The sequence below is a fragment of the Mobula hypostoma genome, chromosome 18 (genome assembly GCF_963921235.1).
Source record: "Mobula hypostoma chromosome 18, sMobHyp1.1, whole genome shotgun sequence".
Classification (NCBI taxonomy): domain Eukaryota; kingdom Metazoa; phylum Chordata; class Chondrichthyes; order Myliobatiformes; family Myliobatidae; genus Mobula; species Mobula hypostoma.
In genome coordinates, this window is record NC_086114.1 from 68,704,159 (window position 1) to 68,722,757 (window position 18,599).

Below are 18,599 nucleotides of genomic sequence, written 5' to 3' on the forward strand. Positions count from 1 at the left end.
GTTGCTCTACGGTGAGGACTTTGCCCTGTAGACTTTAATCTCTTTCTGTGGCTAAACATGATGCTGCTTTCCATTCTGCACTGAGAAATCTCATGGTAGGAACAGACCAAATATATTAGGAGCTTGAACTTCAGGTGGGGAAACTAATATCCTCAGGGCAGCACACTTCTGGATCAAGCCTCTGAAAGCAAGGCTCTTTGAGTTTGATATGTTGACCTCAAGATTACAACAAACCAATGATAACAGACCAATTAACTTCATCTGCAAAATTAGACATACAACTCTTCCATGAGAATGTCCATTTCAGTCCACAAATGCAAACAAATCTGACAATTCCATCATTTGATGCTAGTTTCAAACTCAGATACACAAGTTTTTCAAAATTCCATAAAACCACAACGTGACCCAACCTCTGTACAGAAGGTCAGATAGAATAAAGTGCCATGATGTATAATGTTTGGTTCAAGGTAGCATTGTCAAAGTATACTTCCTTTGTTGACACAAATGCTAAATTCTTATAGCTTCTTTGGATGCAATGGTCTTGACTGGTCTCCTGTCATCACTAGTCCAATGTACTTCATCTCTGTCCAGCAACTTAAAATGTTCTCCAAGCACAATTCAAATCACAATAAAATTAGATGTTCCGCTGCTGGCCAGTCTTCACAATTGAGGGAGACCATGAATTTTATACTCCCAACACTACACCTGGAATCCAGGACAAACTATTCAGTCACAAATCATAGCTTAGTCATGCCAAATTGAGCATGATGTTATTTTTAATTACTTCAGTTTGAGAAATGAAGTAGAATGCAGGAAAGTAGCAACTGATGATGATCTGGAAAGTAATACAAATGGAATTACATCAATATATTTGATAACTAGAAGGAAACAGAACCAAGCAGGACTATCCAGGAAACTACTGGTTGGTGAGCCTTGTACCAGTGCAGTAATGCATACGGTTCTGGTCACTGCACTTCAGAAAAAATATGAAGATGTTCGAGAGGGTACAGAAGAGATTCACCAGAATGTTGTCTAGAATGAAGTATATAGCTCTAAGGAAATAATGGCCAGACTTGAATTGTTGTATCTGGAACATCTGAGACCCAAGGGACAAACTGACAGAAGTACAGTATATAAAATTATGAGAGGCATAATCTTAGGGTAGAAAGAGTCTTTTTGCCAGGGTGGAAAGATCCCAACTAAACTGGCATATGGGAAGCACAGACATGTAGGCTGAAGGGGCTGTACCTATCTGACCCCTTCTTGCATTATTCTATATTCTACCAGCAGAAGGCGGACAATAAACTGGAACCAAATTAGCTTCCATCTCCTGAAGAATATCAACACCAAAAACTGTAAAGATATGTGGAAGAGACCTTCTGTGCAAGAGATTAGTCACCAACACTGGAAGGAAAGGATGGCTATGTCACCAACTGAGGAGCAGTTACCAAGCTGGGCCAGAATCTAGCCAAGAACATTAACATTAATTCTATGATTGTGAGGGGGTTTGTATTTTTAGTATCCCTTGAGAAATTTATTTTGAAATATATATAAAAACAATTTAGCCAGTTAGTACGACAGAAACTGAAACTAGAACTGAACCCACAAATATTTATGTATCGCAAATTCAGAATCCATAATCTACTACCATTGAGCACAGTCATCCATTTCCAGAATTAGATCCCAAAGTCAAGAAAATAGGAGTATAAGAAACAGGAGCAGAAGTAGGAAATTAGTTCCTCACGCCTGCCATGCATTTCTGGAATATCAATGTCGATCCAACCTTGACCTCAACACTACATTTGCGCTCTGTCCCAACATCGAGTCTACTCTGCCATTCCATCATGGCTGATTTATTTTCCCTCTCAACTTCATTCTCCTGCCTTCTCCACGTAACCTTTGATGCCCTTATTAATCAAGGGCCTATCAACCTTTGATTTAAATATACCTGATGACTTAGCCTCCAAAGATGTCTCTGGCAATGAATTCCACAGCTTCACTGCCCTGTGCCAAAAGAACTTGCTCCTCATTTCTTTAAAGGGATGCCCCCTGGCCCTAGACTCCTTGTATTTCACTTACTCGGATCTACTATCCCTCTCCACTATAGGAGCTTTACACACAGCGCTGGAGGAACTCAGCAGATCAGGCAACACCTATGGAGAGAAATTAACAGTCGACACTTTTGGCCAAGACCCTTCATCAAGATTATTGCATGATTGGAAAGTGTCTGAAAGTGTTTACGTATCTGAAACAAAATACAGAGCTATGAGGAAAACAGAGCAAATTGAATTAATATTGATGCTTCAGCAAAGTTGAAACACATAACCAATGAGCTGAACTGCCTCTTTCTTGGTTCTCGATACTAGAATTACTTGTGAAAATACTCTCCAAGAGACACTAAGTAGTTTTAGAGAGGCTTCCCCAATGCTCAAATTATCTAATCTCAAGCATAAAATCTAGCATCGGAAGCGTATGATCTGAAGTTTTAAAAAGAGCTTAAACATTTGGAAACAATTCCACAAAACACTCAGATTTCTTGAGTGGTGCTGGAGCTGTTTGGATCAACACCCAAGAAGCTCAATATAATCAAGGAAAAAGCAACTGACTTTAATGGCAATACTATTTCGATACTCAAGGTCGATGGGTGACAGTCAGAGGGGGGAAAGCAAAGGTGAGCAGACAGGTAGTGCAGAGCACCCCTGTAGCCGACCAGGTGTGAGCCACGGTGGCAGGGCCTCCGGCACTGAGTCTGACCCTGTGGTGCAGAAGGGTGGGACGGAGAAGAGGAGAGCTGTCATCATTGGAGACTCTATATTCAGGGGAACAGACAGGAGATTTTGTGGACATGAATAGGACACCCGCATGGTTTGTTGCCTCCCGGGTGCCAGGGTCCGGGATGTCTCAGACAGGATGCACGACATCCTGGTACGAGAGGGAAAGCAGCCAGAAGTCGTGATTCATGTTGGTACCAATGACATAGGCAGGAAGAGGGATGAGGTCCTGGAGTGTGAGTTTTGGGACCTAGGCAGACGGCTGAAGAAAAGGATCTCAAGGGTGGCGTTCTCAGGATTGCTGCCAGTGCTACGTGACAGTGATGGTAAGAATTGGAGGAGATGGCAGTTGAATGCGGGGCTGAGGAGTTGGTGCAGGGAGCAGGGTTTTGGATTTTTAGATCATTGGGATCTCTTCTGGGGAAGGTGGGAGCTGTATAGATTGGATGGGTTGCACCTGAACCCGAGGGGAAGCAATATCCTTGTAGGTAGGTTTGCTAGCATGGTTCGGGAGGGTTTAAATTAATTTGCAAGGGGGATGGGACCCGGAGCAATAGAGCAGTGAAAGAAGTGCATGGAGTAAAGCCAGATCTAACATACAGAGAGGCTTTGAGGAAAGAGAAGCAGAATAAATGGTGTAAAGACAGTAAGGTAGAAGGGCTGAAGTGTGTGTACCTCAATGCAAGAAGCATCAAGAACAAAGGTGATGAACTGAGAGCTTGGATACATACATGGAATTATGATGTAGTGGCCATTACAGAGACTTGGCTGGCACCAGGGCAGGAATGGATTCTCAATATTCCTGGATTTCAGTGCTTCAAAAGGAATGGGGGTGGGGGAGGGGAGGAGGGGTGGCATTACTGGTCAAGGATACTATTACAGCTACAGAAAGGGTGGGTAATGTAGCAGGATCCTCTTTTGAGTCAGTATGGGTGGAAGTCAGGAACAGGAAGGGAGCAGTTACTCTATCGAGGGTATTCTATAGGCCCCCTAGTAGCAGCAGAGATACAGAGGAGCAGACTGGGAGGCAGATTTTGGAAAGGTGCAAAAATAACAGGGTTGTTATCAAGGGTGACTTTAACTTCCCTAATATTGATTGGCACCTGATTAGTTCCAAGGGTTTAGATGGGGCAGAGTTTGTTAAGTTTGTCCAGGACGGATTCCTGTCACAGTATGTGGACAGGATGACTAGGGAGAATACTATACTATATCTAGTACTAGGTAATGAACCGGGTCAGGTCACAGATCTCTCAGTGGGTGAGCTTCTGGGGGACAGTGACCACCGCTCCCTGGCCTTTAGCATTATCATGGAAAACGATAGAATCAGAGAGGACAGGAAAATTTTTAATTGGGGAAGGGCAAATTGTGAGGCTATAAGGCTAGAACTTGCAAGTGTGAATTGGGATGATGTTTTTGCAGGGAAATGTACCATGGACATGTGGTCGATGTTTAGAGATCTCTTGCAGGATGTTAGGGACAAATTTGTCCTGGTGAGGAAGATAAAGAATGGTAAGGTGAAGGAACCATGGGTGACAAGTGAGGTGGAAAATCTAGTCAGGTGGAAGAAGGCAGCGTACATGAGGTTTAGGAAGCAAGGATCAGATGGGTCTATTGAGGAATACGGAGAAGCAAGAAAGGAGCTTAAGAAGGGGCTGAGAAGAGCAAGAAGGGGACATGAGAAGGCCTTGGCAAGTAGGGTAAAGGAAAACCCCAAGGCATTCTTCAATTATGTGAAGAACAAAAGGATGACAGGACTGAAGGCAGGACCAATTAGAGATAAAGGTGGGAAGATGTGCCTGGAGGCTGTGGAAGTGAGCGAGATCCTCAATGAATACTTCTCCAGTATTCGCCAATGAGAGGGAATTTGATGATGGTGAGGACAATATGAGTGAGGTTGATGTTCTGGAGCATGTTGATATTAAGGGAGAGGAGGCGTTGGAGTTGTTAAAATACATTAGGACGGATAAGTCCCCGGGCCTGACGGAATATTCCCCAGGCTGCTCCATGAGGCAAGGGAAGAGATTGCTGAGCCTCTGGCTAGGATCTATATGTCCTCGTTGTCCACGGGCATGGTACCGGAGGATTGGAGGGAGGCGAATGTTGCCCCCTTGTTCAAAAAAGGTAGTAGAGATAGTCCGGGTAATTAGAGACCAGTGAGCCTTACGTCTGTGGTGGGACAGCTGTTGGAAAAGATTCTTAGAGATAGGATTTATAGGCGTTTAGAGAATCATGGTCTGATCAGGGACAGTCAGCATGGCTTTGTGAAGGGCAGATCGTGTCTAATAAGCCTGATAGAGTTCTTTGAGGAGGTGACCAGGCATATAGATCAGGGTAGTGCAGTGGATGTGATCTATATGGATTTTAGTAAGGCATTTGACAAGGTTCCACATGGTAGGCTTATTCAGAAAGTCAAAAGCCATGGGATCCAGGGAAGTTTGGCCAGGTGGATTCAGAATTGGCTTGCCTGTAGAAGGCAGAGGGTCGTGGTGGAGGGAGTACATTCAGATTGGAGGATTGTGACTAGTGGTGTCCCACAAGGATCTGTTCTAGTACCCATACTTCTCGTGATTTTTATTAACAACCTGGATGTGGGGGTAGAGGGGTGGGTTGGCAAGTTTGCAGACGACACAAAGGTTGGTGGTGTTGTAGATAGTGTAGAGGATTGTCGAAGATTGCAGAGAGACATTGATAGGATGCAGAAGTGGGCTGAGAAGTGGCAGATGGAGTTCAACCCGGAGAAGTGTGAGGCAGTACACTATGAAAGGACAAACTCCAAGGCAAAGAACAAAGTAAATGGCAGGATACTTGGTAGTGTGGAGGAGCAGAGGGATCTGGGAGTACATGTCCACAGATCCCTGAAAGTTGCCTCACAGGTAGATAGGGTAGTTAAGAAAGCTTATGGGGTGTTAGCTTACATAAGTCGAGGTATAGAGTTTAAGAGTCGCGATGTAATGATGCAGCTCTATAAAACTCTGGTTAGGCCACAATTGGAGTACTGTGTCCAGTTCTGGTCGCCTCACTATAGGAAGGATGTAGAAGCATTGGAAAGGGTACAGAGGAGATTTACCAGGATGCCACCTGGTTTAGAGAGTATGCATTATGATCAGAGATTAAGGGAGCTAGGGCTTTACTCTTTGGAGAGGAGGAGAATGAGAGGAGGTGTACAAGATAGTAAGAGGAATAGATAGAGTGGATAGCCAGCACCTCTTCCCCAGGGCACCACTGCTCAATACAAGAGGACATGGCTTTAAGGTAAAGGGTGGGATGTTCAAGGGAGATATTAGAGGAAGGTTTTTTACTCAGAGAGTGGTTGGTGCGTGGAATGCACTGCCTGAGTCAGTGGTGGAGGGAGATACACTTGTGAAGTTTAAGAGACTACTAGCCAGGTATATAGAGGAATTTAAGGTGAGGGGGTTATATGGGAGGCGGGGTTTGAGGGTCGGCACAACACTGTGGGCCGAGGGCCTGTAATGTGCTGTACTATTCTATGTTCTATGTTCAATCCCTCTAACTTCAGAATGCCTACCAATAAAAAAAATTCCCACAGTATTTTTTAAGCATAGCAATCAGCATCTCCCAATTTCACAACCCTACAGGACAAGAACAGCAAGGATACAGAATTCCACCCATTAATATTTCCTTCAGATTCAAATGCCATCCTGATTTGGATGGCAAATCCACATCAGATCCTATCACATTCTTTCTTCCTCAGCCCTTTACGTTTTCAAGCTATAACCTCCCTGCTTCTCATTCACCATCCCTCCCCACCCACCCACCTTCCCCCTCAATTGATCTCACCTATTACCTGCTAACTTGTCCTTCTTCCCCCTTCATTCCAGTGCCGATAAGGGGTCTCAGCCTGAAAAGTCAAATGTTTATTCTTCCTTATAGACGATGCCTGTCCTGCTGAGTTCCTCCAGCATTTTATGTGTGTTGCTATGGATCTGCAGAATTTCTTGTGTGTCTGATTTGGAAATAGATTGCCATAGGTTCTAGATACTGGAAGACTCTGCAGAACAGGATTATGGGGATTGCTTTAACATGAGATTTGCAACAGAGCGCTGTTCACCACCCCCCTTCTAACTAGGAATGGGGATTAAATGCTGGCATCTGCATAAATAACAAACAAAATCCCTGAAATATTAAAGTGCACTGAATCACACATCTCATCCAACCCACAGGCTCCTAAACCAAAGTGAATCTTGAAGTGTGCATCTTCCATTATTTAGTGGACAGCACTCTTGACCACAGAAGCACAAGATCTTAGCTTATTCTCCGTCTGGTACATTACCAGATAGATACTCCATTGTTGACAGTGCCATTTTCAGATGCATCATTACACTAAGACTCCATCTGATTGCTCAAGTGTTCTCTCAGCGTGTGGCGAATATCTCAAAGTTCAAAGTATTTTTATTATCAAGTATGTTTTCCATATAAAACCTTCGGATTCATCTTCTTGCAGGCAACAAACAATAGAATCCACACAACAAAGACGAACAAACACCCTATGTGCGAGAAGAAGAACAAATCATGCTGATAATAAAAAAGTAAACAAATAATCCTCAGAACATGAACCACATAGGTTCATGAACCACAATCACAAAGCCAGTTCAGTGTTAAGGAGAATGAAGCCAGTTCAAAAGCCACAGCTGTGGAGCCAGTTCAGTGTTAAGATGGGTGAAACAGGTGCAGAAGCCTGATGGCTAGAGGGCAATAAATACTCCCAAACCTGACAGTGTGGGCTTAAAAATATGATATAACAACAGATCACGTGGCTATTATACTGCAGTCTACAAAATCATATTACATGCATTGGCTGTCAAATTTCTTAATTTATAGTGACAGCACCTCACAATAACATCATGGCATCGACAAGTTCTGGGGGGCATCGTATACAGAATCAGAGAATCAGAATCAGATTTATTATCATCAGCAGGTGATGTGAAATTTGTTAACTTAGCAGCAGCAGTTCAATGCAATACATAATAAAACAAAACATAAATAAAACATAATCATAAATAAACAAGTAAATTAATTACGTATATTGAATAGATTATTAAAAAATGTGCAAAAACAAAAATACTGTATATTAAAAAAGTGAGGTAGTGTCCAAAGCTTCAAAGTCCATTCAGGAATCAGATGGCAGAGGGGAAGGAACTGTTCCTGAATTGCTGAGTGTGTGCCTTCAGGCTTCTGTACCTCTTGCCTGATGGTAACAGTGAGAAAAGAACAGTGGGCATGCCTTGGGTGCTAAAGGTCTTTAATAATGGACGCTGCCTTTCTGAGACACTGCTCCCTAAAGATGTCCTGGGTACTTTGTAGGCCAGTGCCCAAGATAGAGCTGACTAGATTTACAACCTTCTGGCAGCTTCTTTCGGTCCTGTGCAGTAGCCCCTCCATACCAGACAGTGATGTAGCCTGTCAGAATGCTCTCCACGGTACAACTATAGATTTTTTTGAGTGCATTTGTTGACATGCCAAATCTCTTCAAACTCCTGATAAAGTATAGCCTGTCTTGCCTTCTTTATAACTACATCAATATGTTGGGACCAGGTTAGATCCTCAGAGATCTCGACACCCAGGAACTTGAAGCTGCTCACTCTCTCCACTTCTGATCCCTTATGAGGATTGGTATGTGTTCCTTCGTCTTACCCTTCCTGAAGTCCACAATCAGTTCTTTCGTCTTACTGACATTGAGTGCCAGGTTGTTGCTGCAAAACCACTCCACTAGTTGGCATAGCTCACTCCTGTACGCCCTCTCGTCACCACCTGAGATTCTACCAACAAAGGTGGTATCATCAGCAAATTTGTAGAAGGTATTTGAGCTATGCCTAGCCACACAGTCGTGTGTATATAGAGAGTAGAGCAGTGGGCTAAGCACACACCACTGAGGTGCGCCAGTGTTGATCATCAGCGAAGAGGATATGTTATCACCAATTCACACAGACTGTGGTCTTCCGGTTAGGAAGTCGAGGATTCAGTTGCATAGGGAGGTACAGGAGCCCAGGTTCTACAACTTCTCAATCAGGATTATGGGAATTATGGTATTAAATGCTGAGCTATAGTTGATGAACAGCATCCTGATGTAGATGTTTATGTATACAGATACTCTCTTAAAATTATCAGAATCCAAACCTGTTCCTGACCCAAAACGCTGCACCCCACCTGGCTGGACAATGATCAGTAGCAGTAACCTGGGTACTTTCACCATCACATCTACCAGCCTGACTGAACAGAACCAGTGCCTCTCCTCGCTGAACACAACAGACTGTACTTTATCTACTCGGCCAACAATTGAGCTCAGAGGTTTCTTAACAAATTAATTTGAAACACATGTTTAACCAGGATTCCTGAGAGGTGGGAATATGAAGCAGATTTTTTAATCAGTAATAGGACCCAAAACCCATCAGTGTTCATGTCACTCAGCAATCCTGTTAATATTCCATCCCCACCTATCCTCTACTGCCGCTGTAGGTAGTTATTGTGTTACTGAGTGAGCATTAACACCTTGCAATGAAACAGCTGCAACTTTACATACAATCACAAGAGGTGTATGCTCCTACCCTGTCCACTCACTCACAAGAACAATATATGCCAGAAAGATTCCAACAGAGCTCACACATTCCCTTCTATCCAAATTCCTTCTGCAATACACTCAATCTCGGACTTGTGCCCACTGGGCACATCATATTACCTCAATGACTGGGTGAAGTATTCTGCTGGACACAGGCACATTGTGGTCTTAAACAGCAACAATAAATGGGATTTAATTAGTCACTGTGATGAGGGAAAGGAAAGTCAGCCAGTTCCAGTCCTACTGCCTGTCACTATCCAGTGATTCACAAAACATAGAACAGTACAGCACAATACAATACAGGCCATAGCCCACAATATTATGCCAACCCTTTAACCTACTCCAAGATCATCTGGACAATACTAATACTTATGTCTGGCTACAAGCTCAGAGTTTAACACAATCATAAGACCATAAGACTTAGGGGCAGAATTAGGCAAATCAGCCCATCAAGTCTGCTCCACCATTCTATCATGGCTGATCCCAGATCCCACTCAACCCCATACACCTGCCTTCTCGCCATATCCTTTGATGCCCTGACCAATCAGGAAACGATCAACTTCTGCCTTAAATATACGCATGGACTTGGCCTCCTCTGAAGTCTGTGGCAGAGCATTCCACAGGTTTACTATCTCTAGCTAAAAAAAATTCCTCCTTACCTCTGTTCTAAAGGGTCACCCCTCAGTTTTGAGATTGTGCCCTCGAGTTCTGGATAGCCCCACTATAGGAAACATCCTCTCCACATCCACTCTATCTAGTCCTTTCAACATTTGGTAGGTTTCATGAGATCCCTACGCATTCTTCTAAATTCCAGTGAGCACAGGCCCGAAGCTGCCAAACGCTCATCTGTTAACCCCTTCATTCCCAAAATCATCCTCGTGAACCTCTTAGAATTCTGATCAAAAAGTTCCAAAACCTGGGCCTCCGTATCTCCCTCTGCAACTGGATCCTTGACTTCCTCACCGGGAGACTACAATCTGTGCAGATCAGAAATAACATCTCCACTTCACTGGCAATCAACACTGGCGCACCTCGGGGATGTGTACTTAGCCCACTGCGCTACTGTATGGCTAGGCACAGCTCAAGTGATATCTATGAATTTGCTGATGACACAACTACTGTTGGCAAAATTTCAGATGTTGATGAGAGGGCATACAGAAGCATAATATATCAGCTACTTAAGTGGTGTCGCAACAGCAATCCTGCAGTTCAGTAAGACCAAAGAACTGATTGCGGACTTCATAAAAGGTAGGACAAGGGAACACACGCCAGTCCTCACGGAGGGATCAGAAGTAGGAAGAATGTGCAATTTCATGTTTTTCGGTGTCAACATCCCTGAGGATCTATCCTGGCCCAACATATCAATGCAGTTACAAAGAAGGCACAACAGTGGCTATATTTCATAAGAAGATTGAGGAGATTTGGTATGTCACCAAAGACTCTTGCAAATTTCTACAGATATACTGTGGAGAGCATTCTAACCGGCTGCATCACTTTCTGGTATGGGGGAGATCAAAACACAGTCAGCTCCATCATGGGCACCATCTTCAAGGAGCGATGCCTCAAGAAGGTGGCATCCATCATTAAGGGCCCCCATCACCCAGGACATGCCTTCTTCTCATTGCTACCATCAGGGAGGAGGTAGAGAAGCCTGAAAGCACATACTCAATTATTTGGGGATAGCTTCTTCCCCTCTGTTGTCAGATTTCACACACACCCCAGTCATCATGGACTCACCTTCACTGCTGAGCAGGGCTCTGGGGAAACTCTGACACGGCAAGATATTGGGACTGGATGGTGTGAACCCAAAGATCCTGAAGAAGTGTGCTAAGCAGCTGTGTGGAGTTCTCCAGTGAATTTTCAATCTGAATCTCGTCCTGGTAAGGATTCCGACTGTGTGGAAAACATTGTGTGTGGTTCCAGTACCCAAGAAAGGCCAACCGAAAGTCTGGAATGACGACGACTAGTGGCCCTGACCTCACACACCATGAAGACCCTAGAGAGGCTGATCCTGGCTCACCTCCGACCCCTGCAGCCCTTGATCCCCTGTAGTTTGTCTACCAGGAGCACACTGGAGTCAACAATGCTGTCATCTACCTGCTGAACAGAGCCTACTTCCATTTGGATGAGCAGAGTAGCACTATGAGGATCATGTTTTTGGATTTCTCATGTGCCTTCTACACCATACAGCCCTCACTGCTGGAGGGAAAAGCTCTGTTTAATGCAGTTTGGCACTTCCATTGTATTCTGGATAATGGACGACCTGACAGACAGGTGTGACTTCAGAGCTGTGTCAGACGTGGCTATAAGCCACTGGGACCCCAAAAGGGATTGTATTGGCTCCCTTCCTGTTTACCCCATATACCTCAGACACAACACTGAGTCACGTCATCTGCAGAAATTCTCTGATGACTCAGCAATAGTTTGGTGCATAAAGGGAAGACAGGAGGATATATACAGGGCCCTGATGGAGGACATTGTTGAATAGTACAAGCTGAATTATCAGCAGCTGAACATCAGTAAGACAAAGGAAATAGTGATGGACTTTAGGAAGACCAAGTTTGTACTGCTCCCTGTCACTATTGATGGTGAGGATGTGGATGTGGTGAGGACCTAAAGTACCTGGAGATGCACCTAGCAACAGATTTGAGTGGAGCACCAACACAGAGGCTGTGTACAAGAAGGGTCAGAGTTGCCTCAACTTCCTCAGGAGTCTGAAGTCCTTTGGAGTATGCAGGTCTCTTCTTCACATGTTCTACCAGTCTGTATTTGCCAGTACAATCTTCTATGCGGTGTTGTGCTGAGACAATGGCATCAACATGGGTGATGCTAGCAGGCTCAATAAACTGATTAAAAAGGCTGGCTATTTTATAGGAGTCAAACTGGACACACTGGAGGCTGTGGTAGAACAAAGGACCCGATGAAAAATCCTAGCAATTCTGGACAATGTTTTTCACCCTCTGCATGCCATCTTGGCTGAACAGAGGAGCACTTTTAGTAATAGACTAAGACAACTGCGCTGCTCGAAAGAGCGCTATATGAGGTCATTCTTACCCTCGGCCATTAGGCTTTAAATGAGTCCACCTATAGCTGGGGAAGTGATGGTCCCCTCCTGTTAAGACTGTTTGAGATAACTTATTTTTTATTCTTTCTTACTTCTCTTATAATACTTGTATATTTGTATATCTGTGCATTTGTAATGCTACTGTGACACTAATTCCCTTTGGGATCAATAAAGTATCTATCTATCTAGCAACAAATTTCACGACATACACCAGTGATATTAAACCTGATTCAACAGGTTTCAAAGGTACATTTAATGTCACAGAAATGTATACAATATACATCCTGAAATTCTTTTTCTTCACAAACATCCATGAAAATAGGAGTGCCCCAAAGAATGAATGACAGTTGTACATTAGAACCCCAAAGCCCCCCCAGCTCCCCCTCCCATGCACAAGCAGCAGCAAGGCAATTACCCCCCCAACAGCAAAAAAAAAGCATCAGTGCCCTACACTGCGCACTCAAGCATGCAGCAAAGCATCAATAAGACTGACTTGCAGTACCCCAAAGACTACTCATTCACCCAGTATTCGACATACCACAGACTCTCTCTCCCTAATAAGGGAAAAAGATTCCAATATAACCCCTCCTACATAGCCCTCCAACCTTGAGATTCATTTTCTTGCAGGCGCCCCAGGAAAACAAAGAAACACAATTTTAAAAACCGACACATAAGACCGACAAACATCTAATGTGCAAAAGAGGACAAACCACACAAATAGTAAAAAAAAGTTTAAATAGAACATGAGCTGCAGAGCCCACAGGCTGCAGAGACAGTTCAGCACCAATTCATCTTCATCTATCAACACCCCCGGCAGCAACCACCCTGTGTAAAAACTTACCTCTGACACTTACTTCCCCCCCTTACACTTTCCTCCAAACATCTTAAAAGTTATGACCCCTCACATCAACTACTTCCACTCTGGGTAAAAGTTTCTGGCCGTCCACTCGATTTATACTTTTTATCATTTTATACACCTCTATCAAGACACATCTTGCCCGGCTCAGCCCTCTGTAGAGGCCTCTCAAACAACTGAAGTTTGTATCTTCTCAAGAGGGCACAAGTGGCAATGTGCTGTGCAGAAATATACAATCACTATAATGCATAGAACCATCAACACTATGAATGTATAAACCAAAAAACACAAAGGAATGCAGTGATGTGTTGTGCAGGGCATGTTCAAAGTACATTTATTATCGAAGTACCTATATATTATACAACCCTGAAATTCATCCCCTAACAGGCAGCCACAAAACAAGAAACTGAAAAGAACACATAAAAAAGACCGCCGAACACAACGTGCGGAGAATAAAAACACATCATGCCCATAAAAAAAGACCAAACATCCAGTGTGCAGAAAAAAAACATTGTGCAAACAATAACTGCAAGGAAATAATGATCTGAACTGAAGCCCGCAAAGAGTCCCACAGTTCGGTGCAGAGCCGAGTTGTGGAGCAGCGATCTGAACTGGCCTGTCCCTCGCCTCGGCCCCGACACCCTCATCTCTTAAATTACAATAATGCATAGAACCAACAACACTATGAATGTATAGACTGAAAAACACAATGTAAAGAAAGCACTTTATTTTGACATTTTTGTATATACTCTCATGAGTACCCCATTTTTACATTTTGAAAATAATAAAAAAAGAATCAGCTGAGGAAAGGATCATACTCATACAATGACATCTATTTGGAAAACTAATCAATGCTGAAACATAAAAAAATAACCACCTGGGCAAGGTAACAGCAGAGAGTAGGGGATGGAGAACGCTGTGGAATCACATACTTGTCAGAATCAGCAAAACAACAGGAGAGCTGAGTGAGAGTAAATTCAAGAACTCACAATTATAAATGCACTTTCATGACTTCAGGGCTTTCCAAAGCACCTAAATACAAATAAAAAACACTCCAGGCCCCGTATTATCAAAAATACAAGCTGAAGGAACCCAACAGGGCAAGTATAAAAGGAATGGATAGTCAATGATTTTGATTGAGATCTTTCATCTGGACTGAAAGATAGAACAGAGATAGCCTGAATATAAAGGTGGAAGGAAGGGGTGGAACAAGACCTAGCCAGCTGTTGATGGAACCAGGTAAGGAGAGGTGGAGATGCTACCTGACTAGCTGAGGTCCTCCTGTTTCTTGTCCGTTGCTCCAGATTCCAATGTCTGCAGTCTTTTATGCCACCCTATTACTAACTTCCCTCCTCAAGGCTAAGAAAGACCATGGCAGCTTTAAGTTCAATGGATACAAAAGATTAACCCCACCATGGACGGTCCCAAACCGAGCTGTGAAAGGAGGAGGATTGAGCATGGGGCTAGCAAACCCATCCTGTAAATACCTAGTGCTAGAGAACCAAAGATCTCACGGCTGGGAAAGGAAGGATCTTCAAAGATGGGTTACATCTGGGGACAATTTGAAAGACTGGCCCAGGATAGAGGAATCTGGTGAGCTGCTGTTGGGGTGACGGGTTAAGAAGAAGTAGTACAAAAGATGATCAGCTGGGGTCTAGAACATGAAGCACTGTCCAATAGATAACTGGTTTTAGAAACTGCCGCAGGAGACCACACAGTAAGAAAGCAATGAGCTTGTCTCCTAAGTCAGTTCATTCAGCATGGACATTTCTGTAAAAAAAACTATTCTATTCCATGCTGAAAGCCAAACAAGCTCTTGGATGACCATTAGTCTAAAAAAAGTCCCAATGAAACAATGCAACCTTAATCCTTTCTGCATTCAAGTATTACCAAAACAAAATCTCTTGTAATTAAACCTGCTTCTACATTGTGCACAACTCTAAATCTTTCACCACATATTACTCCCACCCCAGTGCCAGGCTACCCTCACCAGTACCTTTCTCAGAAGTTGTGCAGTATTAGTTAACCCCCAATCACCCGGTGACAATTCGTTTGGATGGAGCAAGCCACCCAATCTCCATCATCCCACTGTTGAACTTGACTGAAACTCAATGACATTGTAGGATATTCCAAGACCTTGCATCCATTTCCAGAATTACTTGTTACTACTTAGGGTTAGAAACATGCTTTACTGAAGTTGGTTAACTGAACCTTGCCAAGTATTACAAGAACTCTCACTACTGATTATATTCTGCTGGGACTATGGACATAGAGATCAAGACCAGTTTCAATAATAATGCTATATGACATAGTCTACCCTCTGCTACGTACACAATCTAGATTGATATTATTAATTGAGCACAGCATCACTATCTGAAAATATCTGGGTTTTCAAAAGAAGAAAAAGTTGAACAGAGAAATACAAAGCATTTGATTTTTAACAGAAGTGTAAATGAGAGATGACAGATACTAGAATATAAAGGCCATCGATCCTGATGCTGAAGAACAGTTATTTTTCAAAATTTGCACTTAATGTTTTTTTCAATTTAGCAAGATGTCAATGCCACAAATAGAAAAACAAATCCAGCACTTTATAACTGACTATCTCATTACACACTCTTAAGAGGTTCTGAACGAATCAGGTTCAATACATATCACAAATTTCAGTATTTTCCCCTTTTTACTCACATTGTCTAGTTTTCTCATTCACATCATTTTCAATTTCTACTGATTTTCAAGATCATTCTTCCTTCAACTCCAAATTCCTCCCATTCATACCTACTGCTGCTCACCCAGATATTTCACAGTCTCTCCTGCAGTATTCCTATTATTTTCTCCATAATCACAGTCTCTCTCCCAGCTATTCTGGTATTCCCACAAAATCCAGTCATCTCTTTGCTCTTGCAGTGTTTCTGCTCCTTCATTGTCCTGACATTTTCTCAGCATGTTCATTTTTGTTCATTCTGCAAAGCCCAATATTCAATGCTCCCCTGGGAGTCCCAGAGTAACCTCTCTCTCCTGCTAATCACTTCAATACCTTCTCAGTCTCCCTTTATCCCCCATAAATTCTCTATTCCCAATTCCTATTCATTCACCTTTAACTCCCCAGCTCCCTTTCCCAGGAATTCCAATTTCTCACTCTTTGTAATCCCTCTATCCCCATTCTTCCACATCCCTGTCATGGATTCAAATTCTCTCCTCACTTCCAGTTCCAATTAATTTCCCCCATTTTGTCCCGCTCTCCCTCTCAGAATAGGCAGCACCCGCTCAGTGCATTTCTCCCTCATTCCTGGTACAGTGTTTCACTTAATCCCAGTGTTGCTTTCCCAGGCTGAGCTCAGAATCAAAGTACGTTTATCGCGTTCAGCCCATCCAGTCCCTACTAGCCTTATCTGATTAAAACCGATCGAGAAATCCCTCTCCCCACAGCCTTGCACATACTTCCCACTCAGTCCCCCATCAGCTCCAATTTGAACGCCACAATGCATTTCAAACCCCAGCCACCAAACGAAGTTTTTCATCCTGTCACTTGTAGCTGCTTTGCTCATCACCTCCATTTCCCCGGCTCCTGCGAACCACCCCCCCCCTCCCAATCCCTTCACGACTGGGGACGCCCCACTCGGCTCCCTGGTCACCTCCTGTACTCCAAGGAAAAGCGTCGGCTTGTGCCGTGCACCTCAGGGCGACCCTCCCCTCACATCCCAAAACACCGGCATTCCCCGTCTCTTCATTCCCGGTGTTCCACCATGCCCGGGATCTCCTCGCCATCCCGGGATTCCACCTTTACCTGAGCTCCGGGCCGCGCTCAAAGCCGCCAGCGCCAACAGGAGCCGCAGTCGGCGCTCCGCCATCTCCCGCCACCGCCGCCGCAGGCCTGCGCCTGGGTATCGGGCGCCCGCTGCTGCCGCGCCGGTATTCGCCGCCCGTCCGCCGTCGGTCGAGAAGAGCTCGCCGAACCAAGCCGAGCCGAGCGAGGCTGCGAGCGGCCGCCACTCGCGGACAATACCCAGCATGGACGGGGTCGCCCACAAAATCCGGCCTGGAGCACAGCACCCGCCGCAGCCAAACCCGCAACGGAATTCCCAAAGTGGATTGGATGGGCATTCCAACTGCAAAACCCGGCCTAGAGCTCCAGTCACCACAGCGACTGGACTGGAATCGCTGCAACAAAAATCGGGAGAATAATCTGGAGCTAAAAGCATTTAAAACAACGAACTGACTATACAGAAATCCTAATTAAAAATAGGATATGCTAGGAGTGCTCAGGAGGCTCACTGAAAGATTATGGAAAGTCTTGATCTGAAACGTTAACTATTTTTCCACATATACGTGCTGATCACTTCTGCCCAAATCTTGACTGGAGCAAATGAACAGGAATCACTGCCGTCAATTCTAATGTACATTAAAAAGTGAACCTTACTGAAGGACAGGCAGGCCTGTAACGTTTAACATAGCCTAGTTTAGTGATCAGTGACCTCTCGGCTAAAAACGTTAACTCTTTATTCCTTTCCATAGATGTTGCCTGGCCTGCTGAGTTCATCCAGCATTTTGTGGGTATTATTCTGGATTTTCAGCATCTGCAGAATCTCTTGTGGTTATGAAAAAAAAACTGGGTTCAAAGAGAGGACAAAGCATCTTTGAAATGTTTATGATGTTGCGTTAGGAAATGCAACAGCAAGCTCCCACATACAGTGATCTGATAATGATCAGCTGATTTCTCTCAATGATATTGACTGAATAAATAGGCCCAGGACAATGCAATCCTAAACTGATCTCCTAGTGGAAGCAACAGAATATCTTACATTCACTTGGGGAAAAAAGTTAGGATCTAAAGTTCACATCACATCTGATACTGGAATATTCACTGAGCATTGTGCTGGGGTGTCAATTGAGTTTGTGCCCCCAATGTGGGATGGTGTACCACATAATGCACTGCAGTTATTTGTCTATGAACACTGCCCTCAAAGTTGCCCCATAAATTGGATATCATATTGCTCACATTGCTATTCTTAAATAAAGAGCTGGATCTAAACCCTGGAGTTCCCAGTGATGTATTAGAAAGACTTTGGAGGTTCCTGACAACAGCTCACCACTACCTTCTCAAGAGCATTTAGAATTTGGTAATAACCTTGTTAACAAAGCCCAAATCTTGTAAATGATTGCAAAAACCCTTAAGACATTAACTACAGGCTCAGTCAGAAAGATAGGATTTAGATTTTATTTCAAATATTTGTAAGCTGGGACCTCAGTAATGACTGCAGCCAATACCTGCATGTAAAGGAAATCCCTTCATTAGAAACTGGACCCTTTACGTCTGCATCCTCCTCAAGGTAG

At 43.8% G+C, this 18,599-nt stretch overlaps 1 protein-coding gene across 7 annotated transcripts in view; it reads right to left on the reverse strand.

Annotated features, from left to right (window-relative positions):
* Positions 1–17,494, reverse strand: part of LOC134358620 (neogenin-like) — a 316,976-nt gene extending 299,482 nt beyond the window's left edge. For 2 of the 7 annotated variants that reach the window (XM_063071071.1, XM_063071070.1), the window contains exon 1: positions 17,053–17,494. In XM_063071071.1, the coding sequence (XP_062927141.1) occupies positions 17,053–17,467 (415 nt within the window). In that variant the 5' untranslated portion in view covers positions 17,468–17,494. The remainder of the gene's footprint in view (positions 1–17,052) is intronic. The other 5 variants (XM_063071067.1, XM_063071066.1, XM_063071068.1 and 2 more) reach the window with 4 other exon arrangements.
* Between the last annotated feature and the right edge of the window lie 1,105 nt (positions 17,495–18,599).